Source organism: Electrona antarctica (assembly GCF_951216825.1).
Source record: "Electrona antarctica genome assembly, chromosome: 13".
Lineage (NCBI taxonomy): Eukaryota > Metazoa > Chordata > Actinopteri > Myctophiformes > Myctophidae > Electrona > Electrona antarctica.
Genome location: NC_136794.1, coordinates 47,985,473 through 48,011,243, shown reverse-complemented (window position 1 = coordinate 48,011,243; position 25,771 = coordinate 47,985,473). Strand labels below are relative to the sequence as shown.

Sequence of the window (25,771 nt, the reverse complement as noted above, 5' to 3'; positions counted from 1 at the left end):
TCACGTACACACTGTGAGTTGGTAGATTTACTTACTGTCTCAGTGTACAGACACACACGTACACACTGTGAGTTGGTAGATTTACTTACTGTCTCAGAGTACAGACACACACACGTACACACTGTGAGTTGGTAGATTTACTTACTGTCTCAGAGTACAGACACACACACGTACACACTGTGAGTTGGTAGATTTACTTACTGTCTCAGTGTACAGACACACACACGTACACACTGTGAGTTGGTAGATTTACTTACTGTCTCAGAGTACAGACACACACGTCACGTACACACTGTGAGTTGGTAGATTTACTTACTGTCTCAGTGTACAGACACACACGTCACGTACACACTGTGTGTTGGTAGATTTACTTACTGTCTCAGTGTACAGACACACACGTCACGTACACACTGTGAGTTGGTAGATTTACTTACTGTCTCAGAGTACAGACACACACGTACACACTGTGAGTTGGTAGATTTACTTACTGTCTCAGTGTACAGACACACACGTCACGTACACACTGTGAGTTGGTAGTTTTACTTACTGTCTCAGTGTTTACAGACACACAAGTACACACTGTGAGTTGGTAGATTTACTTACTGTCTCAGAGTACAGACACACAAGTACACACTGTGAGTTGGTAGATTTACTTACTGTCTCAGAGTACAGACACACACGTACACACTGTGAGTTGGTAGATTTACTTACTGTCTCAGAGTACAGACACACACGTACACACTGTGAGTTGGTAGATTTACTTACTGTCTCAGAGTACAGACACACACGTCACGTACACACTGTGAGTTGGTAGATTTACTTACTGTCTCAGTGTATACAGACACACACACGTACACACTGTGAGTTGGTAGATTTACTTACTGTCTCAGAGTACAGACACACACACGTACACACTGTGAGTTGGTAGATTTACTTACTCTGTCTCAGAGTACAGACACACACGTACACACTGTGAGTTGGTAGATTTACTTACTGTCTCAGAGTACAGACACACACACGTACACACTGTGAGTTGGTAGATTTACTTACTGTCTCAGTGTACAGACACACACACGTACACACTGTGAGTTGGTAGATTTACTTACTCTGTCTCAGAGTACAGACACACACGTACACACTGTGAGTTGGTAGATTTACTTACTGTCTCAGAGTACAGACACACACACGTACACACTGTGAGTTGGTAGATTTACTTACTGTCTCAGAGTACACACACACACGTACACACTGAGTTGGTAGATTTACTTACTGTCTCAGATACAGACACACACACGTACACACTGTGAGTTGGTAGATTTACTTACTGTCTCAGATACAGACACACACACGTACACACTGTGAGTTGGTAGATTTACTTACTGTCTCAGTGTACAGACACACACGTACACACTGTGAGTTGGTAGATTTACTTACTGTCTCAGAGTACAGACACACACACGTACACACTGTGAGTTGGTAGATTTACTTACTGTCTCAGAGTACAGACACACACGTACACACTGTGAGTTGGTAGATTTACTTACTGTCTCAGTGTACAGACACACACGTACACACTGTGAGTTGGTAGATTTACTTACTGTCTCAGAGTACAGACACACACGTACACACTGTGAGTTGGTAGATTTACTTACTGTCTCAGAGTACAGACACACAAGTACACACTGTGAGTTGGTAGATTTACTTACTGTCTCAGAGTACAGACACACACGTACACACTGTGAGTTGGTAGATTTACTTACTGTCTCAGTGTACAGACACACACGTACACACTGTGAGTTGGTAGATTTACTTACTGTCTCAGTGTACAGACAGTCAGACACACAAGTACACACTGTGAGTTGGTAGATTTTGCGAGAGGAACAAGCAACCAGGTTTATGAAAACAAGGCCCAAATAAAAGTAGTCACATGGGGCAGGTCAGTCCAACTTTATTGTCCAATGTTGTTTTAAGAGCAGTGGCTCTGCTACATTTTCATGTCAAGGACCCTCAATTTGATATGTATTGTATTTGACCATGGACCCCAATCTGGAAATATTTGATGCCAGGGAGTCAGGGACCACCATACATGATTTTTTTGTTACTTAAAATGTTTAAAAAACATTCCAGACTCCAGACTTTTAGGGAAATTGCAGATATACAAGCTCACAACACATCGCATTGCGACACGCTGTGAGCTTGTAGATCTCAAATAGCAGAAGTATACAGGGTTAAAGTGGTTAATTAACCTGAGAGCAAACCCAAATAAGCAACTACACTTTAGAAACTAAATCCCCAAAACTACCGCAACCCGCAACCACCGATATTTACAAACAGCCTTGTAAAAAGCCCAAAATCACTTAGAATAAGCAGACTTCGCAACACTGCACACTATCCCCCCCCTCCCCCTGTGGATTTCAGCCTGACTCTGATCACATGAGCCGAGAGGGACTGATGTCGAAATTGATTACCGTGAAATTCTACTAGACTGGAGCGGGTTGTACTAATGACATCACATCAGCTGGCCCGTTTTGTTCCAGGGTCAACAACAACATTAGATTTCGTCGCTTTAGAACAGAAACTCCCAATATTTCCGTTTCCGGTATATGTTTGTTTTGTGTGAATTTAATGCCCTACATTGTCCAAGACCGATCTGCAAGCTCACCCAGCATCGTGACACATTTGATCTTGAACGTCTGCTATTTTCGCTCTTTAAAAACAAAAGAAGTTTGAAAGTGGAGTTTATTTTAATTTTTAAGTTTAATCAATGAAACGTATTAACAAGAGCTTGTTACTAAATAATAAATACACTGGATCCATTCGAATAAAGCTACTTTAATTTTTTGTGGCGGTTTTTGGACATACAAGGTCTTCCGGGCCGACATGATTACCTGCACTTCCTCTCTCCACTTGGGAAGCTGAGCTGAGGTCGACCGAGGTCAGGGAAGCTACTTCTCTCACTCTGAGTCTGCACTAGGGCTGCCTAGTTTACTAGTCGACTAGTTTTTTAACTACCTATTGTGAAAATAGGTATCAAGCAACTTAAATCAAGCAACTTAAAAACTGTCCTGGCCGGGGCGCTGTTCACATAAGCCTCATGCCCTGGCCTGAGTTAGACGATGAAATATCCCTTTTAAGTGGATGGGGTTCTTATACACTTCCAGCTTATTGCAATCACAGGTGAACCTGCTGCACTTTCCACAGCCCCAGGGCAGTGCAATTATTCATCCCCCGACTACTGTCAGTGTCCCAGACACACCGTGTAGCCCCCCCCCCCCTCCTCCTCCTCCTCCTCCTCTCTCTCTCCACGCTGCCCCGGGACACACAGGCCTGTGTGTACGATGGATGGCAGGGCTGCCAGGGACCCCGGCCAGTCATCCTCCAGGGACTCCTAATGAATTCTTGGAGGCTCCGTGGGCCGCGGTCGGTCGGTGTCATTTATATTTTAGCAGCAGCTAAGCCTTCTAACTGCCCGAGGGGGCTTGGCGGTCTAGAGTCTCCCTCCCAGTCCCCAGATCTAGGTCAACCCTCACAACTGATTTCCCTTTCCCCCCCCCCCCACACCCTCCACCTCTGCTTAACCTTGATTGCAACATTGTGGGGGGGGGGGGTTTGCAAGAGGAAATGTAAGAGGATCCTAACCCCCTCCTGCACACGCACGCACGCGCACACACACAGCTTCCCTCAGATACGACTAGGTCACTGGTTCGCCTTTTCAACTTCAGTTTGATATTCATTACTTAGGCCAGGGCTTTTCAACATGTGGTCCGTGGACCACTGGTGGTCCGTCCGTGGACCACTGGTGGTCCGTCCGTGGACCACTGGTGGTCCGTCCGTGGAAGTATTGCATGTGGTCCCTGACCATTCATTTAGTCATGTAGGAATTGTTGATTTAACCCATTTTGACCTGAGATCAGATTCTAAAAATGTCTGTTTGAAAATGACAGTTTATATGTCAGTCGTTCTTCGAATTTTAAAAAATAGAGTGGCGCGCTATGAGCTTGTAGATCTGCTATTTTTCAATAGCTAAAGCATAACATAATGCTAACACCAAAAGGGGTTCCCGCTCAAAATGGGTTAAGATATATATATATATATATATATATATATATATATATATATATATATATATATATATATATATTCCACTAGTTGAGAAGCAGTGAACTGAATGACCTGGTGACCTATGATGACCGTCCATGTAGTCATTTAAGTTGGAGGTCAAGAAATCCAACAGAAAAAGGCAGTTTAGAATCTCAAGAGGGGGAAGTGCACTTAGTGCAGTGCATTGTCTGGTTGAGTCATTATTGTCAGGAAATGATTCATAGTCAATGGACCATTGGTTGAGAAACAGTGGGATGTTGTTGTACACATGGGATGCATGGCAAGTGATACAGAAGCACTAATCTGAACCCATTAAGGCCTGACGTCGAAATAAAAAAAAAGTTTTCTGAAAGAATATATATTCAAAGATTTGTGCCGCATTTTCACGATATTTCGAAAATAGCAGACCTACGAGCTCGTAGCGCGCCACTCGGTGGCGTGCTATGAGCTTGTAGATCTGCTATTTTCAATAGCTAAAGTATAACATAATGCTTAGTTAAAACACCATTAATTTGTCTACACTCTCAGAGATACAGACCTGTAAGGGTCCATTTGGTTCCATCTGTTAGACTCTCAGAGTTACAGACCTGTAAGGGTCCATTTGGTTCCATCTGTTTAGACTCTCTGTGTTACAGACCTGTAAGGGTCCATTTGAATTGAGATTCAGGAAAAACAGTCAATCTACAAGCTTTGAAGATCATCTGGCGTAGATATTAAGTGCAGAGCGAAAACTGGAGGGGGGTAGTGGGGCGGTAGTTCAGAGCCCCTGGCTATACGGTCAACTAAGTACAGGGTTACCGTTTAAGTGGTTAATAGTCGTGTGTGTGTGTGTGTGTGTGTGTGTGTGTGCGCGTGTGTGCGCGCGCCATGTAACGTTAAGCTCTGCAGGGGGTGCTGAGCTCAGCTAGAACTCCACCCTGTGTGTTTGTAAACTTGTTTTAGTACAGTCCACAATGTAGTCCACTGTAGACGAATTTGAGAAACAAGACGTTGTGATGACAATTCGAGAGTTGTTTATGGTAAAATACATAAATAATACATGTTAGATCCAGGCTTAATTTACTTAGTGTTGCTGCTGCTGTCGTGCAGACTCGTGCACCCAAAATAGCCGATCTACAAGCTCACAATGCAAAGCATTATAGGGAACTTAGGGTTGAAAATGGCATGGAAAAGTGGGTTTTTTCATGTTAACGTCTTAAAAATGTTGATGTCCTCACACGAATTGTGTGTGCGTGTGCGTGTGCGTGTGTGTCGTTACCATGGTTACTGGAAACAAAGACAGGAAGTGCATGGGACAGATCCCTGACTTCCTGGTTGTCGGAGAGGTGTGTGTGATTTGACACCCTGGTCAGTGGGGTCAGAGGTCAGCCACCAGTGTTGTTTCCGTCGACTAAAACTAAGACGAAAAATGTTCGTCGACTACCTTTTTCCACTGACGAAAACTACATAAACTAAATTAAAACTAAGCTATGATGATGACTAAAACTAAGACTAAATATACTGACGATTTCGTCAACAAATAAAAACTACACTAAAATGTTAGGAAGGGACTAGTGGACCAGAGATCCAGTATAAGTCATTTTACACTTGGTTGCATGCTGAAAATAGCAGATCTACAAGCTCACAACGCGTTGCACTGTGACACATTGTGGGCTTGTAGATCAGCTATTTTCAGCAAGTGTAAAAACAGCCATTACTGCGGCATCAAGGCCCGTCAAAACACATTTGACTCTGTGCTACAATTTATCTGGCAGTCTCTGCAGAACACAGTCACATCACGATGTCCAAATGGATTGATAATGACTGCTAGTGTTTTGACACTAATGACAGATTTGCATAAATTAGCTGCAAATGTGCCTTTATTTGATAGAAAACGATTCCATATGCAAAAAGCACCTGGGCTAATTATGATGTGTTTGTTGTTGTGGTGGTCAATTAAAACACCTTTTATTTAATCCATTACATTATAGCGCCCAGTCGATTTATAAACACAGACCACTTTTACCGACGGACCGGATGTTGTGAATGTGTGTGTAGCAGCTAACAGTAGCCACGCCACTCTAAAGGCGATCGACAACAACGGGAGGTAAGAATAAATCTATCGCGACTAGAGACTGGACAGCGGAGCGCCGGCTAACACAGGATGTTTTTTCACGATCGCGAGTTATTAATGTTTTAAGATTTTCATCGTCGTCGGCTAAACAGGGGAGGGAGATTTTCGATGACGTCTCACTCTTGCGCAACAGCGAGGATTGCCCAACAGGCGCTCCTAGGCTGTGGAGCGATTGCGATCCGTTTTCATATCAATAAACGTCGTCTTTTGGACAATACTTCGTCCTGGGCGTCGGGCGTTACTAATAGAAAGGACAAAGAACTTTGTCCTGGGCGCTGGGGGTGTTTTTAATACAGTTGCAACCACTATATTAATGGCAAGTATTTCATACAACTTAAGTTAAAAAAAATCTGAACTATCCCTTTTAACCCATTTTGGGCGGGAACCCCTTTTGGTGTTTTAAAGCATTAGGTTATACTTTAGCTGTTGAAAAATAGCAGATCTACAAGCTCATGAACTTGTAGGTCTGCTATTTTTGAAAAATCGTGAAAATGTGCCTCAAATCTTTGAATATATATTATTTCATGAGTGAACATTTTAACTCAAATCTTTGCTTCTGGGGAGGTCCCTGGAACAACATATTTTCAGATGGGGGGCGGAGGCATATTACATATCATTTTTGGGGTTCTTGACATGTAGAAAAAAGAATCCCGCACACTGTCTTCACTTGAGATTGGATTTTATTGGGTCCTTGACATGAAATATTGAGCACCACTGATAAGGTGTTTTTTCAGAAAACTGTCAGGATTTTGAAGACTTTTTTTTTTTTAATTTCGACGTCAGACCTCAATGGGTTATGGATACAGATGTAGGCCTGGTTTGGTGCCTGGTACTGTATGCACTGTGAGGTGAGGTGTTTACTGTTAGGGAGGAGCAGCACATTATGAATCATCATCAGTGGCGTGCACAGATAGACACTAGGGGGTGCTAGAGCACCCCCTGCCCTTTTGGCAATGTGCCCTTTTGAAAAAAAAAAGAAACAAAAACTTTTTTTTCTCTTTTTTTTTTTTGATTTTTCAAAAATAGCAGACCTACAAGCTCATAGCGCGCCACTCGGTGGCGCGCTATGAGCTTGTAGATCTGCTATTTTTCAATAGCTAAAGCATAACATAATGCTAACACCAAAAGGGGTTCCCGCCCAAAATGGATTAAGGCAACCGGCCGGTTCCACGCGCTGCACAAGGTTGCCCTTTTTTAACTTGAGCACCTGCCCCTCTAAATGTCTGTGCACGCCACTGATCATCATAGGGTTGTTCCATCAGTCTGAGCTCCCCCGAGGAGGAGGTGACGAGAAGAGGGGTACGGTACGGGCCAAGGAGAGACCTACAGCACTGCTTCTCAATAGTGCTGCACAATTAATTAATTAAAGAGATCTATATTCAGACTCCTATGCAATCTCCTTTTGTGAAGAATTGTGCAGCACTAGTTGGCTGTCCAATTCATTTAGTTACTCTAAGGTTTTCTTTTTTTTTTCGTGGAGAAATCCATTGTCCACATGACAGCAAAGTGACAATTTAAGGACTTTTAAAGTCCTTTTTCATACCTTAACAAAAAAAATAAGAAAAAGACAATCAAAGACATCAAAAGTAATCAACAAACTATATTGTAGGCTACTATACAAACTGGTCAAACTAAATGTGACTAAATATGATTTTTTTTAGAGGGTCCCCAGTTGATTATTTTTGTGGGGGGGGGGTCGAGAACCACTGACCTACAGTACAGTGACTTAAGGGCTAAGTTTTTTTTTGTTTTTCCTGACTTTTTTTTTTTTTTTGGAATCATCTTTACTTCTTAGATCAAGGTGACACTAGCCTGTGTTTGGAGGGGGATTGTGATCAAGGTGACACTAGCCTGTGTTTGGACTGGAGGGGGATTCATTGTGCTGACACATAGTTTTGCTTGTGGAGTGTTCCGTTTGTCAGTTTTTCCTAAAAAAAAGTCTAAAAACAAAAACAGGTTTAGCTGAAGTTTGGTCACGGTGCCTGGCTGGGTGTCACATTTCGCCCGTTGTTCATTTTCAGTTTATTTATGGGGTGTGGTCCGCTAAACCATGATGACCTCAGGAATTTCAGGATGTGTCCGTTATTACACAGACACCTCACACCAGTGGTTCGCAACGTGGGGTCCTTTTGGTGCATTCCAGGGGGTCCCCAGCAAGATTAGTTAATACACAATCATTTTAGCTACTTTATCCATTTTTTATAGCAGAAAAAATATCAGATCTAGATCTACAAGCTCACAGCTCCTCACTTAGTTCGAGCTTGTATGTCTTATTTTTTTTTGTTGAGAAAATCGGGTCCCTGGCACAGCCTTTTCAGATTGGGGGTCCAAATATATACAAGTTTGAGAACTACTGTGTTCGTTTACACGAGGTGAGGCAAAATATGGGAATCAAAGAATAAAAGGGACCCATAAAAATGTGTCCGCGTCGACGACCCACAAATGGGTCCCCCGAGTACTGTAGTTAGTACGTGGGTTCCACAGGAAGTGTCGGAACTGGGGGCCTTTTTTTCCTGCTGCACCCATGATGTTCCTTCCAACACAACATGAGTGGAACAGATGCCAGACATTAGTGTTCCTGGCTGACCTACAAGCTATGAGCTTGTAGGTCAGCTATTTTTCAATAGCTAAAGTATAACACCAAACACTTACAACACCAAAAGGGGTTCCCGCCCAAAAATGGATTAAGGGTGACACATTGTTTGTTTGTTGTTGTATGATTTAGTAGGAGCATCCTTCACTCTGACTGTTGGCTCACACACAGCCTTCAGATGCTTCCGCCTATAATGCAACTTCTCAGACATTTCTGGATCAGGGGGGCCCACATGAAAATCTCCAAAAAGCATGCATGGGCCCACCCATCTTTAGGAGTAGCTCACCTAAAAGCATGCATAGGCCCACCCATCTTAGGAGTAGCTCACCTAAAAAATAAGAATCTTACACACACTGCAAAATCCTTGAATTTCATGGAGATTAATTTGTTTTTGTCACATTCCTTAGCCAATAATTTGATGACCGGAGGAAAGATGCTAATTTTCTCCGGTAGGAGACTAATTATTGGCTTAGGAATGTGAAAAAAAATCACACAAATAAAATCGAAATCTCCATGAATTCAATGCTGTGTGTGTGTGTGTGTGTGTGTGTGTGTGTGTGTGTGTGTGTGTGTGTGTGTGTGTGTGTGTGTGTGTGTGTGTGTGTGTGTGTGTGTGTGTGTGTGTGTGTGTGTGTGTGTGTGTGTGTGTGTGTGTGTGTGTGTGTTTATCAATCCTCCTATATTTTCTCCCTTTTTTATAAGCCCTCTGCTGTTTGCAGAATCGCCAAATTTAAATTGTCACCAGTTTGAATTGATTTTAATGGATTTACGATGTATTGTCACATGCCTATCATATCTATGGCTAGTTGGGAGTGTGTTAGTTTCAGACGTGGCATCAGATCCAGACGTTTACGAGTGTGTGTGAACTTGGCCTTCCCTTCAACTCTGCAGGTATGACATAAAAGTCACCTGAGGGAACAATAAAGACAGACTGTATGCTTTGCTTTCACTCTCTGAGGCAAAACTCCTTCAAGGAGAACTTCCCCCATTTCACTCATATCATCTTCACATCATTGGTCCTCACTGAGCGTTGTGGTGTTTTTGGCAGCAAATTTAGATTTTAGTTTTAGTCATAGTCTCTAAGCTTGAATAGTTTTGATTTAGTTTTAGTCACATTTTAGTCACCTGGAATGTTTTAGTGTTAGTCTAGTTTTAGTCGACTAAATCTACAGTTGATTTAGTCGAACAAAATGTATTTTGGCGGGCCTTGATGCCGTCGTAATGACGGCAATTGTTTTCACTTGCTGAAAATAGCTGATCTACAAGCCCACAACGCGCCGTGCTGCGACACATTGTGATCGGCTATTTTCAGCATGCAACTAATTGTAAAATGACTTGTACTGGATCTCTTGTCCACTAGTCCCTTCCTAACATTTTAGTCTAGTTTGTATTTGTCGACGAAATTGTCAGTATATTTAGTCTTAGTTGTAGTCCTCATAGCTTAGTTTTTATTTAGTTTCCATTTAGTTTTCGTCAGTGGAAAAAAAGGTAGTCGACGAACAATTTTGTTCTTAGTTTTAGGCGACAAAATCAACACTTGCTCACTAATGCTCGTTATGAAATGGCACTGTGTCTGACTAATCAGTCTTGTGTCTCATTGGTGGGCCTAACCAGTCCTGTGTCTCATTGGTGGGCCTAATCAGTCCTGTGTCTCATTGGTGGGCCTAATCAGTCCTGTCTCATTGGTGGGCCGCGGGCAGTCCACAAACCTGCCTACCAACAATGACATCATCAATGAGGGAATCCAAGCTAATAGAAGCCTACAGACATTTCTCTTCCTGGAAAGTTGGCACGCTGCCTGAAATAGAAGCCGTTGTTTGTTTGTTTTTCGTTTGCATTAATGAAGCATTGATATTGCCAAACATGCCTGTCACTGCTAGGCAGCAGGTTTTCTGAACGGTCCACAGCCCTCCTCTGAGACACAGAGGCAGAGCGAGGAGACTCGTGCCATCTCATAATAAGCACCAAGTGAGGACCTATTATATATGAAGGTAGCTTTGAAATGGCTGAAGTGATCTCTGAGACGTCCTCCCTCCGTGTGAACAACTTAACCCATTTTGGACTGATGTCGATTAAAAAAAAGGCTTCTAAATCCTAATAGTTTTCTGAAAAACCCATGTTTCTATGTCAGTTATGCTCAACCTTTTTCATGTCAAGGACTCCCAGAATTATCTCTATTGGGCCACGGACCCCCATCTCAAAATATGTTGTTCCAGGGACCCCACAGAAGCAAATATTTTAGTTAAAAATATAAAAATATATATTCAAAGATTTGCACCACATTTTCACGACTTTTCAAAAATAGCAGACCTACATGCTCGTAGCGCGGCACTCGGTAGATCTGCTATTTTTCAATAGCTAAAGCATAACATAATGCTAACACCAAAAGGGGTTCCCACCCAAAATGGGTTAAGCACTCAGAGAGTCCTTAAAGGAAGAACTTAATGTGTACCTAAATGCCATCATGGACTGGCTATGATAGCTTCATTACTTTCATTGACCTTTTGGGTGGCAAACTTTATTAAGTTCCAAAGATTCACTGCTGTGCAATTTTGCCACTCTAAATGAATGGTTGATGGTTGGGATTCGGGACTTGTTGGAGTGAAGCCGAAACGCCTTGGCAGAGGCAACGGAGAGTCAATATTTCATGTCAAGGACACCAAACATTATATGTAATATGCCTCCGCCCCATTATCTGAAAATATGTTGTTCCAGGGACCCTCCCCCAGAGCAAAGATTTGATTTAAAAACTGAAACTCTGAAAGAATATATATTCAAAGATATGAGGCACATTTTCACGATTTTTCAAAAATAGCAGACCTACAAGTTCATAGCGCGTTTTTGATTGATTGAAGAATTTATTAACAGTTTGCAGAATTACAGTACATTTCAAGCACAAACTCAATACAAAGGCTGTTAACTGTGAGTGGACGACCCAATTAAGCATTACACTTGTTTCCAATAGGGTCCACCATGTTCAAATCATCAAAACATTTAGAGACGTACAAATAGACACTTCTATAGACAGAACAGGAATTCATCATAAAGGAGGTAAAAAGGGAAAAGAAACATATACAGTGAGGGGAAAAAAGGGGTGGGCGGTGGGGGGGATTCACGTTCAGCTCCGTTAATTTGTTTGTTTTCCTTGGAGGAGCTGCGTGCTGTGTGCCGCGCTATGAGCTTGTAGATTTGCTATTTTTCAATAGCTAAAGTATAACATCATGCTTTAAAACACTAAAAGGGGTTCCCGTTCAGAATGGGTTTATTGTTATTTGTTTTTTACCCCTTCAATTAAATGTGTGTGTGTGTGCTTTGCGTCCTCTCTGCAGGTGCTTCCAGTGCGTTGAAGGAGTGGGTACAGTGAGCGTGTGCCAGGAGGAGGAAACAGCGGAGCGATGGCGACTGGTAAAAGTAAAAACCAGAGTTCTCTGGCTCTCCACAAGGTGATCATGGTGGGCAGCGGAGGAGTGGGGAAGAGCGCCCTCACCCTGCAGTTCATGTATGACGAGGTGAGACACATGGTTTTTGTTTTGTTTTTATCCCACAATTTTGTAACCCATTTGGCATTTTTCACCCCTGTGTCAATGATCTAATGTGATCCTGGGCTCTACACACCCTCCGCCAACCTGGGTAGAGCGACGGACTTGAACTTGTGATTTTTAAACTACAGTTTGGTTCCCACCCCACCCCTCAGGCTCTGTACTCTGTTTAACCGTCTAATTCATTTTAACGTGGCCGGCGGCCGCATTACCTAGTCGAGATCACAGCTGTTAAATATCTGCAATCAGTGACTGATAATTGCCACAAGATGTCTGTCTCTTTTCCACACGCAAATCTAAAATGAACACAAAGGCACTTTGTTGACTGCAGGGGCATACTGTTGTTCCCGCACTTAATTCTAGTAATATTTTAAATATGCTATATTACAATCTCTGATACATATCTCTGATAGATACATCTGAGATGAAAAATAGCAGATCTACAAGCTCATAGCGCGGTGCCACGTTACGAGCTTGTAGGTCTGCTATTTTTGAAAAATCGTGAAAAATGTGGCGCAAATCCTGACAAACTGTCAAGATTTAGAAGACATTTTATAAGTTTCGACGTCAGGCCTAAATGGGCTAATCCAGTGAACAGATGGGGAAGGACCAATAGTTGTTCTGGCTGAAGATGTTCAACCTGACATTTATTTTGGGTATGGTCTGTATAGGTGAATAAATGCACTTTTTACACAATTTATTTTCTTTCTTTCTTTTTTTTTAAGTCCTGTTAATGAAAGTGATGTTCATCTTGCTCTGCAGTTGTACTTGTTTCTCCCTGGAGTGTCGTCTAAAATGACTACAATCTAAACATTGTGCAATCTGGATGGAAATGGAAGGAATGCTGGCTCTGCAATCCCCCCCCCCCCCCCCCCCCAACGGCTCTGCAATCCTTTATCCCCCCAACGTCTGAGAGCTCTCATGCTCTCGGTGTTCGCTCTCAAGTGCTCGTATTTTGTGAAATATCAATTTATGAAATCAAAGCTTTGACATTGTTACGTTTCATTTACGTCCAATGTCATTATTGGTGCATGGACGGTCATAGTCTGGAGAACCATGACTCGGCTGAAACATGACTTACAAATGTTCCTCATTCTAAGAACATTCATATATTAACAAAGGGAGTCTACCAACGCGCCTCAAGCCTAAAACAGCTGATCCGGTGCTTCACAGGTACAAGGACAAGAGTTGCAGAAGGAGAAGAGACTGCAGCAGCACGGACATTTAGAGCCTTTTACTAGGTGCTAAAGTATACAAAGACTAACGTTTCGACCTTGCGGTCTTCATCAGAGTCATTGACTCTGATGAAGACCGCAAGGTCTAACAAAGACTAACGTTTCGACCTTGCGGTCAGTCAATGACTCTGATGAAGACCGCAAGGTCCAAACGTTAGTCTTTGTATACTTTAGCACCTAGTAAAAGGCTCTAAATGTCCGTGCTGCTCCAGTCTCTTCTCCTTATGCAACATTCATATATTATTGTTTGTTCTGAGCTCCCAGAATGGGTCTTTGTATAGATAAGATAAGATAGATAAGACCTCGACCACTTATAGCCTATATATACTCTGTGATACGAGGAATAGTGAAAATCGCAAGTGGAGCTTGTATATCTGCAATTCACTATTATTATTATTTTTTAAATAATTTTCATCCCACCATTTTCTAACTCATTTTTCACCCCTGTATCTAATGTGACCCTGGGCTCTACACACCCTCCGCCAACCTAGTCCCCATATATTGGGGACATGGGGAGAGCAACGGACTTGAACTCATGCTTCCTTCATGCCTGAGTGTCCAAGTTGCTCCTTTACACCTGACAGGGGGGAGTTTCCCTGGTTGGACGTATAGCGTGGAAGGAACACGTTATTCCAACCAGTTCCTTTCCCCTCCATCAGGCGCCCCGGCTGGCCAGGGGGAGGTAGTTTAGAGACCAATTCCTTTCCCCTCCATCAGGCGCCCCGGCTGGCCAGGGGGAGGCAGTTTAGAGACCAGTTCCTTTCCCCTCCATCAGGCACCCCGGCTGGCCAGGGGGAGGTAGTTTAGAGACCAATTCCTTTCCCCTCCATCAGGCGCCCCGGCTGGCCAGGGGAGGCAGTTTAGAGACCAGTTCCTTCCCCTCCATCAGGCGCCCCGGCTGGCCAGGGGGAGGCAGTTTAGAGACCAGTTCCTTTCCCCTCCATCAGGCACCCCGGCTGGCCAGGGGGAGGCAGTTTAGAGACCAGTTCCTTTCCCCTCCATCAGGCACCCCGGCTGGCCAGGGGGAGGCAGTTTCTATTCACTATTATTGATGTGTTTTGGAAGTGTCTTTTCTGTTTCTCCTATAGTGGAGGACCCTAACCCCTCTGTGCGTGTCTCCTCCCCCCCGCCCCCCCCCCCAGTTTGTGGAGGACTACGAGCCCACCAAGGCGGACAGCTACAGGAAGAAGGTGGTTCTGGACGGCGAGGAGGTGCAGATCGACATCCTGGACACGGCGGGCCAGGAGGACTACGCTGCCATCCGGGACAACTACTTCCGCAGCGGCGAGGGCTTCCTGCTGGTCTTCTCCATCACGGAGCATGAGTCCTTCACGGCCACCGCAGAGTTCAGGTACTGTATACCTCAGGGACGTCGTGCAAACATTATAGTAGCCTTGCCGAGCCATGAGGCCCACATAGGGCAGGAGCCTATCTCCTGTTTCTGTAGCGCGAGGCAGCTTGATGTACAAGTACACCCCCTGGACATGACGCTAGTATGTCGCAGGGACTTACCCCCAATCCAACCCTTGATGCTGAGTGTCAAGCAGGGAGGCACTGGGTCCCATTTTTAGAGTCTTTGGTATGAACCGGCCGGGGATTGAACCCCAACCTCCCAGTCTCAGGGCGGACACTCTAACCACAAGGCCACTGAGCTGGTGTGCACACTTTATAGACATGATCAAAGGGGGCTTCAGCCCTTTGCCCCTGTCTGTAAAACAACCGAGAGACTGCCCTCTCCAGACCATGAATTTCAGAATTTACTGCACGGTGAAAGAAATGCAAATACACAGTACACAGATAAGTACACAGTACTTAATGTACAATATGTACACAGTACAGATGAACGGGGCGGGGGAGTTACTTGCATTGTGCTGGCTATACTGCGAGCCCGCGCGTGCACCCCAGCTGGGCTCTCACTGCATAGATAAGCGTGTGCACCCCAGCTGGGCTCTCACTGCATAGATTGAACGGTCAAATTCTGTAGTCGCACCGGTGCTACGAATTGCATTTCACAATTCGCACTGTACTATTTTTGAGTGGTGCAAACCACTCCAACAACTGGCTTTGTTCGTACCAAAAAAACTAGCATGGTTGCTATGGTTAGCAACCAAAAAAACGAGCATGGTTGCTATGGTTAGTATGTGACGCCACTGACATCACAGATATCACGTCAGAGTGAATCAATCTCTATATAATCAATCTTTATAGTTATTCCACAACAGATGTTAGGCATAGTGGCAAAAGATCAGATTGGAGATATATAAGACGATAATTATGGAAAAATCAAAAGACCCTGAATTACATAGAAATACCTCAGGGACATGTAGAGGAATAGATTTAGGGACAACACTCCTGAACCCAAAGAGATTTAAAGACGATAAATACTCAGATAACTATAACTGTAACTATAACAATAAATGTGTAGTTGCACCACTCAGTTCACACAGGTGTGATCTTTTTACTAGCAAATGTGAGTGCCTGCTTGTGACATTTGTGTCCTTGTATGTATTGTATCTCTTTTATATTGTGGACATAAGTACATGATTAAATGTGTGTGTGTCCACGACGTCCACACAGGGAGCAGATCCTGCGGGTGAAGGCGGAGGAGGACAAGATCCCCCTCCTCATAAGTACATGATTAAATGTGTGTGTGTCCACGACGTCCACACAGGGAGCAGATCCTGCGGGTGAAGGCGGAGGAGGACAAGATCCCCCTCCTCCTGGTGGGGAACAAGTCTGACCTGGAGGAGCGCCGACAGGTGTCCGTGGAGGAGGCGCGGGGCAAGGCGGAGGAGTGGGGGGTGCAGTACGTGGAGACGTCGGCCAAGACCAGAGCCAACGTGGACAAGGTAACCTACCGTCCAGTGGTGGTGTTTTAGGTACCTACCGTCCAGTGGTGGTGTTTTAGTCGACTAAAAACTAAGACGAAAAATGTTCGTCGACTAAAAACTAAGACGAAAAATGTTCGTCGACTAAAAACTAAGACGAAAAATGTTCGTCGACTAAAAACTAAGATGAAAAATGTTCGTCGACTAAAAACTAAGACGAAAAATGTTCGTCGACTAAAAACTAAGACGAAAAATGTTCGTCGACTAAAAACTAGGACGAAAAATGTTCGTCGACTAAAAACTAAGACGAAAAATGTTCGTCGACTAAAAACTAAGACGAAAAATGTTCGTCGACTAAAAACTAAGACGAAAAATGTTCGTCGACTAAAAACTAGGACGAAAAATCTTCGTCGACTAAAAACTAAGACGAAAAATGTTCGTCGACTAAAAACTAAGACGAAAAATGTTCTGCCCTTTTTTTTCACTGACAAACGAAATGAAAACTAAATGAAAACTAAGCTATGATGACTAAGACTAAATATATTGACAATTTCGTCAACAGATAAAAACTAGACTAAAGTGTTAGGAAGGGACTAGTGGACAAGAGATCCAGCATGAAAATAGTAGTATGAAAATAGCAGATCTACAAGCACACAACGCGTCGCGCTGTGACGTGTTGTGAGCTTGTAGATCGGCAAGTGTAAAATCAGTCATTGCGACGGCATCAAGGCCCACCAAAATACATTTTAGTCGACCAAATCAACTGTAGATTTAGTCGACTAAAATCTTATGGCATTTAGTCGACTAAAACTAGACTACGACTTAAACTAAAAATCAAAATGTGCTGCCAAAAACAACACTGGTAGCGTCTAGATAAAACAGAGGGTCACTCTGTTCCTGCATAGTTGCAGATACCACTGTCCTTATCAGTAAACATAATAGTTGATATAACGGCCAGACTGATATATATCGTGCCTGGCGCTATAGAGCACCGAAGTCCTGACGTCACTGTCAGTAGAGGGCGTCAATCCACAGGTTCGTCTACTTTTTATTTGCATTGTAATCTCCATAGGAGGATTTTAGATCGCCTCATATAAGAACTGTGTTTGAAAAATAAACCGATCACCCCGGCCTTTTCACTCGTATGGATATGAAGCAACGACTGAAGGTGGAAATGTACAAATATACCCAAAGTGTAACAAAAAAAACGTTAGAAACGAGTGAAACAACCCAGAGACTACATTTCCGGTATAGGCGGGTGGCTGCATCTGCCCGTCGCACAACAGAAACTGAATGTTAATTACATTTATTTTTATTTTATTGATATTTAATGTCTCGTGGTTAGTATGAGTCGAGTCACCACCAGCTGAGCTTACGTCAACGAGGAATCTCAGGAATGCAATGTGTTGACAGCTGGGCGTGACGTATATTAGCAGCGACATTGCCTTCATATGTAGTTTCAAGGCTTTTGCGGCCACATTAATTCCATTTTCTCCAGAAACTGGCTGTATCAAATATGAATGGACATCATTAACGACGCACAGCCACTCCCCTGACAGAAAGGCCGGGGTGGTCGATTTATTTTTCAAACACAGTTCTTATATGAAGCGACCTAAAATCGCCCTATGGAGATCTCAATGCAACTAAAGAAATACATGAACCTGCGTATTGGCGCCCTCTACTGAAAGTGACGTCAGACTTCGGTGCTCTATAGCTGAACTTGTGAACTTGCATTTGCCTGGAAGTGGTTATCTTGAACAGCGAGCAGAGTTATGGATGGTTTAAAGTCAGAGACATTGACAGGCAGATATAAAATTGAACCCAATAAATATCCTATACATCCTATACACCGAATGAAAGCCCTGAATGTGTACTTTTACGAGGAAAAGAGTACACATTGATCCCATGTACAGTTAGACAGTAATTGGTTATTGAATGCAGCTTGTGCCCACCAGATAACTTCAGAGAAGACATGGACGTGAACTCCTCAATATTCACAAAATAAGGCCTATAGCGACATATAAATACTATATACCGTATGAAACAGAAGACTCTCTGCTTTCATAAGAAAAAAACTTCTACTGTAGTAATAATAAAAATCACACCCATGTGAAGTGAGTGGTGCAACTCACTTAAAAACTCACTTAAAAATCACACCCCTGTGAAGTGAGCGGTGCAACTGTTCTCTACAGTTGCGCGGTGCAACTGTAGAGAACAGTTGCACCGCTCACTTCACAGGGGTGTGATTTTTATTATTACAGTAGAAGTTTACAGACCAAACTGTAAATAAAAGGTTTACATGACTTTCTGCCTCAGTCCGTATATGGCGAGCTGTATTGAATAAGCAGAGAACAGAATATGGGACAGAGTTGCACCACTCACTTCACATGGGTGTGATTTTTATTATTACTACAGTAGAAGTTTTTTTCTTCTGTGTCTTCTGTTTCATACGTCTTCTGTTTCATACGGTATATAGTATTTATATGTCGCTATAGGCCTTATTTTGTGAATATTCAGTTCGGGTCCATGTCTTCTCTGCAGTTATATCTGGTGGGCGCAATGTGCATCCACCCAGTAACCAATTTATGACAAACTGTACATGGGATCAATGTTTACTCTTTTCCTCGTAAAAGTACACATTCAGGGCTTTCATTCGGTGTATAGGATGTATAGCATATTTATTGTGTTTATTGTTATATCTGCCTGTCAATGTCTGACTATAAACCTTCATAACTCTGCTTTCTTTAGATGATGATTCACTGCTTTCATTGTTTTGATCGCAGTAACATTGGGGGGGGGGGGTCATGGGCACATTGGGCAGCAAAAGTCTTGATCGTACGGCTATAAAAAGTCCCATTCCACCGTTCGGTTCAGAACTATAGTATAACGGTGAGACGCGTTATCATCAGCTGATTTTGTTTTTCAAGCTAGTATAGGGGAACATGCCTGGGCATGCACGGTTTAGGACGCGGAAAGGTTTGTTATACATTACACCCGGGTCGATTACGTCCCCGACGCGTTCATTGCGGTCTTATCACTACAATTATAATGAATAAAAAAGCGTTACAATCACACGTCCGAGCGATCTCCGATTATGACGGCTCTGCATGGCGATACGTGATCCCCCAACGGTAGACTGTCTGTTGTCATGGCGGCCCCTCTCGATACTGTAGTTCGTTTGTTAGTTCGTAGTATTGTAGGCTCGGGGATCGTTTGGTCGCTACAGTATGAAGAAGTAAACATGCATCTGTCCATGTGTGTTGCAGACGTTGTGCAATGCCGATCTGGTGCAGAATCTGCAGATCATGTGTTAGGCAGCGTAACAGCGTTCCGTTCATCATGTTTTTTTCCGAGACATGAGCCCCCATCTCGCAAGGCCCTCCTCCTGCAGGAGAAACAGGAGGGGAGGGGGGAATCGAGTATTATAGTGTGGTGTGAAAGCCAATAGGTGGAGGAAAGCCTGGTGAGGCGAGGTTAGGTGAAATTTGATTCTTTTCACACACCGACTAGATCGGCATGGGTGCATCCATTTTACACTGGCTTCTACACGTAAAGCGGCCCGCCCTCCTGTTTTCAGGAGGGGTTTCTTTTTTTTGGGTTTTTTTTTCTGATCACGTGAGCGGGACTAAGCAGCAATGACAGGGGGATGGTTCTTCATTGTCCGGGTGGGTAAAAAGATGAATGAAAGTATGCTATAAAAAAGTGATTAGAACGTATGGATACGTGGTTCGCACCGGACGTTTGATTAATTGATAACGTATTGATACGCGATTAGCGTCGGCTGTGTTAAGTGATTTGTTTCCTTGTGTTTTCTGTATTTTTTTGCCTAGGTGTTCTTCGACCTCATGCGTGAGGTGCGAGGCAAAAAGATGACGGAAAACAAAGACAAGAACGGCAAAGGAAAGAACAAGAAGAACAAGAAGAGCTTCAAAGAGCGCTGCTGTTTACTTTAGAGACCCTCCACAGAACCTCGACAGAACCGACGACCCACACAGAAACACACCCTCCACGGACCTCCACAGAACCACCGACCCACACAGAACCCCTCCACGGACCTCGACAGAACCGACGACCCACACAGAAACACACGCAGTCGCTAAACCCTCCACGGACCTCGACAGAACCGACGACCCACACCCTCCAAACGGACCTCGACAGAACCATCGACCCCACACAGAAACACAACGCAGTCGCTTCAACGCCAGGGAACGTTGTTCATCCTCCCCGTCGTTGTCGCATCAAAAATAAATTGCCTGATTTTATTTTAATAGCTGGGCCATGATTTAGTGTCTCTAGAATAACTTCCCGCCACTCTCCTCTTGTATATAAAACTAAAGGCCTATTCATAGTCTGGATTTTCGGTGGTGAGCTGACCACCGCTCCGGTGGTGAGCTGACCACCGGAGCTGAAATAACGTTGAGCGGTGGTGAGTAAAAACAGAGAGAAGGGCTGGAGCGGTGGCGGTGGTTTGCTCTTCACCGCGGCTCGTGATGTCATGTTGTAGTTCGGTGGTCACCTCAGTGACGTCATGTTGTAGTTCGGTGGTCACCTCACCACCGAAAATCCAGACTATGTTTGAGCCTTAAAAGTTAACCTCACAGTTGTCGTTTTTTGTGTTGTTTTTTAAAGGAAGACTACCACTATTGTGTGACTCTTAGACAGCAGTACTACTCCATGGCTCGATAAGACGGTGACAAAACTGTGTCCCACTGACACTAAAACTCTCCAGTTTTTACTTGTGGGCGGCAAACGATTCTGACTGCTTGGACGACCTGCAAACCTCATCGACAGGATTCCAAGATCAGAATAGCGTCTTTGTCACAGTTTAAACGCTCCTCTGTTGATGTTCTCTTAGCATAGGTTCTTAGTTTATATCTCACCATCGATTTACCTGAGCTTGTTGCGTTTATTAGTCTCCCATCACGTTAATGAGGGAACCGACCACTCCTCTGCTCTACGTGCGGTCACATGTTGTTGATCTCTGATGTGACCTTCATCGAAGATGTTGACCCCTAACCCCCCCCCCTTCATACAAACATCTCTCACCTCCTCACTGACTGAAAGCACACCTGGTTCGAAGAGGATGCTAAAAATGGGGGGAAAAGTTTCAAAAAGTTCTCTCCACTTTTTGTAGCAGTAATTCATAGGCCTTCCTTCCACTCACGTTTAAACCACCGACCTGAGAGAGAGGGAACTGCCAGACAACTTTCTTTTGGACGCCACTTAATTCAAAATGCACCACCTGTTGGGCCTTCACACTCCCAATACATGCTGGAGACATGTGTTCCACACTAAAGAGTCAACACAACCAGTTGGCTGTAACTATTTTACTTTTTTTCCCCGCAGCTATGTCTGTCAAGAAGATGTACCATTAAGAGGCCGTTTGTTTTTATCACTCCTTTAACATTTATACTACAAGATGAATTGCCTTGTATTTTTCTTCTTTTTGCCCCAGAAGGATACCATTTTGATAACAATAGTTACAGAAATGGTGGACCGACCCGTTGATCTCTCACAGAAATGAGCTCCTGTTCAAGATACGTTTTGAGCGTTTTTTAGGGTGAGAGAAGTTTGTGAGAATTTATTGACGACTATCAATTTGACGTAGTAACTCATCACCCAGCTAAGAGGACAGAGTAGAACCAGGTAATGAGGAGGTGGTTGCCTGTATTGAAACATGAATTTGGTCCTCCTGTATTGTGCCATATACAGGTAGGTAAGGACATTGTCATTGTGCAACCGGGTTCCATCTTATCGCGAAAATCGGTAACATCACAAAAAAAGTTTAAAAAAAAACAAATCCCTTTTTTTTGTGTCCAATGTTTAAAAATATATATACATTTTTATTTCAAAAGATAAAATAAAAATCCATTTAAAATCTAACTTTTTTTAGAAGAATTTCATGAATAAATAAATAAATTTAAAAATCTAAGAAAATTGTAAAACTATTCAGAAGTGATGAAAAAAAAAGCTGATCTACAAGCTCGCCACTACAAGCTCACAAAAGGCTGTTTTCACTAGGTTGGGTCCTGGCTGGGGAGGCATCAAAGCTCACAAGGTGATGGACTGTTTTCACTAGGTTAGGGTCCTGGCTGGGGAGACATCAAATGGGTGTCCACACTAGGTTGGGTCCTGGCTGGGGAGACATCAAATGGGTGTCCACACTAGGTTGGGTCCTGGCTGGGGAGACATCTGGGGTATCTGGGGAGACATCAAATGGGTGTCCAACTAAAACATTTGGGAACCGCTAGTCTAATGGCTTAACCCATTTTGACCTGAGATCAGATTCTAAAATTGTCTTCTAAATCCTGACAGTTTTCTGAAAAAGCTATGTTTCTATGTCAGTCGTTCTTCGATTTTTCAAAAGCTAAATTACAACAATGTTTAAAACACCAAAAGGGGTTCCCGCCCAAAATGGCTTAAATGTTGATCTCTGCGTTTTTTTTCTTTTTCCTCAATTATTTTATTCAAAAAAGAAAAGAAAAAGAAACCCTTTTTGTAGAAAGTGCACTACAGCCAATACCTTAAAAAGATGGACCTGTCAAAGGATCCACGCTGGACTTTCTTTTTTAAAGCTGTTGTACGTATGTGCCAACAAAAAATTGAAGATGATGTCCAAGCTATTACTCCCCCCCCCCCCCCCCCCCCCTCCCCCTCTTTTTCTGGATTTGTGTATGTTAATTAACTTGAGTGTATGTATGTATGTATGTATGTCGCCCAGAAGAAATGAAAAAAAACAGTCTTACTTATTGCTTTCTGTGTCTGTGTGAGTGACGGCCAAGCTACACCGGGCATGTGTGCGTTTGACGTTAAGCGCACTGCGTGCACTAAGTACACGTGCAAAATGCCGTAATTTCCGTTTTTTTTAGACAGCTGGTGGATGGAAAAGAAGCTCCACCCACGCGGCAAAATGCCACTGGGGTAAGCTTTTCCGGGAATCTGGCCGACGTGGCACATTGCCGCGATTCGGCCAGATTCGGTGCAGCTTCTTTTCCATCCACCAGCTGTCTAAAAAAACGGAAATGACGCAAAACACAGCTTCTTCTGTCCGCGCATGGAATCTAAAGTGTGCTCAGACCCTTAGCCTTCCTGTTGCGGGGAGGAACGTTGGTTAGAAATAGCAGATCTACAAGCTTACAATCCATTGCACTGCAGCAACGCGTTATAATAAGCTTGTAGATCGGCACCCTGGGCAAGTCGACCTGGCCGGTTGAGTGGCTTAATTAGCGGAAGTAGTTGGGGAATTGGTCGAAAAATATTTTTAAATAACGTATCCGGGGGAGGGGAAATTCGTCCGGCGGATGTTCCGGCCCGGCACTTCCGGCAGACTCTGCCTTAGGTCGAGACCAGGCTTTTCTCTTCGCAGATGAGTAAGCCTGGGAATGAGTGTATAGTAGATCGGCAATAGAGCGTCGCAGTCCCGCCCCCTACCATGGACCAGGAAATGATTCTCCGTTCATTTTCCTCATAGACATTTCAGAAAGTATTTATTTAAAGACGTTTACGCCGCGTACAAAGCCAACTCGAGTCGTGACAAATCATGACAACAAACAACAATTTTTGGGGCAGAAAAAATAATTAGAAAGAAGAAAAAAACGAAAGAAAACACTTTTTTGTTGTTTTTCTTCTTTGTAATTATTTGTTTGGTCCAAAATATTGTTTGTGTTGTCATGAGTTGTCACGACTCGAGTTGGCTTTGTCCGCGGCGTAACCGTCTTTAAATAAATACTTTCTGAAATGTCTATGGGAAAAATGCATTGGGATTCATTTCCTGGTCCATGGTAGGGGGCGGGACTGCGACGCTCTATTGCCGGCCAAGAGTTTTGGTGTGTGTATGTGGGTGGGGGGGGGGGTGGGCTGGAACATGTATAGGGGGTTTCAGTTGTTAGCTGTTGTTGTTTTAATCAAGTCAACAGAGAACAAGACGTTTGTATCCCTATAGCCCAAAGCCTTCTCTTTCTAACTATATCTCTCTTTTGTTTGTTTGTTCGTCTGTTTGTTTTTCTTTTAATAAGTCTACTGTGAGTAGGATTTCATTTTTGTCTCGACTGTGAGAGAAAAAGAATCGACAGTTTGAACGTTTTGAAAGAAGACTTCAAAATAATGTTGCCAAATAAAATGCGTTTCTTTCTTTGTATAAGTGAGACTCTGTTGGGTTTTCTTTTTGTTTTTTTATATAGGCATGTGGACGTTGACTTGTCGACCAAAAGCACTGTTCTCGCAACAATGGCTCTGTCCAGTTCTCTGGCTTAATTGCCTATACCGTTTGTTGAGATCTGTGTAAGAGATAAATAATTGCCAAATTTTATTCAAAATACATACTCATACTGATACACCATTTTACTTGAATACGTTTTGGAGAAGAAGAAAAAAGAAAATAACTCATGCTATGAGCTATGTTTATTATCTTTATTTATTCCATTGATGGTTTAACATGATTACATTTATTTCCTTATTCTACCTGCCTCTGAGTAGGATCTCCTTAGAGTAGGATCTCCTCTGAGTAGGATCTCCTTAGAGTAGGACTCATAGGGCTCCATTTATTCTACCTGCCTCTGAGTAGGATCTCCTTAGAGTAGGACTCATAGGGCTCCATTTTCCTCACCGCTAAACCCCTTATCCCTAAACTTCTTTGCCTTTTTTCTACTATTTTGAAAAAATAGTACTAGAACTAGTAGTTGAACTAAAACTACTATTTTAGTTCAACTAGCCAATCTACATTGACATGTGAGCTTGTAGACTGGCCATTTGAACTATACAAATGTTTAGCAAAATAGTAAAAAAAGGTAAATAAGTTTTAGGGATAAGGGGCTTGGCGGTGACGAAAATGGAGCCCTTAATCTTCAATTAAGAGTCCTCAAATTATAGATGATCTGCTGTCCAATGGCTACCAACCACATACTGCAGGGGTGCCCAAACCTTTTCATATCAAGGACCCCAAAATTTACACAAATTAGCCCGTGGACCCCCATTTGAAGAGATGATGCCAGGGACCCCCATAAGAGAAGATTTTTACGGCTCTAGAAATGATTCTCAACCATTTCAATGTCAAGGACCCCCAGTTTGACGTGCATTAGTCTTACGGACCCCCACTTGATGGCATTTATATCTCTGGGACCCCCAATTTATATTGTAAAATCACTGTTAGGGACCCTAACAGTTTGGTTCCATGTGTACTGTACACTCTCAGAGTTATAGTCCCATAAGGCTCCATTTGGTTCCAAACTATCATTTAGCAGTGGGGACCCCCTGGAACTCCCTCAAGGACCCCTGGGGGTCCCCGGACCCCACTTTGGGAACCACTGCCATTCAGGTTATACCATGATTCATCAAATGAAAAAAATAAAAAAAGGAGACCAAAA

General features: G+C 43.2%; 2 protein-coding genes across 2 annotated transcripts in view; both read left to right on the top strand.

Moving 5' to 3' along the window:
- Positions 1-24,549, top strand: part of LOC306935952 (ras-related protein Ral-B) — a 47,432-nt gene extending 22,883 nt beyond the window's left edge. Inside the window, exons 2-5 of the mRNA XM_079519329.1 lie at positions 12,137-12,316; positions 14,724-14,932; positions 16,253-16,430; positions 20,240-24,549. Of these exons, the coding sequence (XP_079375455.1) occupies positions 12,203-12,316; positions 14,724-14,932; positions 16,253-16,430; positions 20,240-20,362 (624 nt within the window). The 5' untranslated portion in view covers positions 12,137-12,202 and the 3' untranslated portion in view covers positions 20,363-24,549. The remainder of the gene's footprint in view (positions 1-12,136; positions 12,317-14,723; positions 14,933-16,252; positions 16,431-20,239) is intronic.
- The window catches only part of rmp64 (ribonuclease MRP subunit p64), a 201,185-nt gene that overhangs the window by 36,963 nt on the left and 138,451 nt on the right, over positions 1-25,771 (top strand). The gene's annotated exons all lie outside the window — the stretch shown is intronic.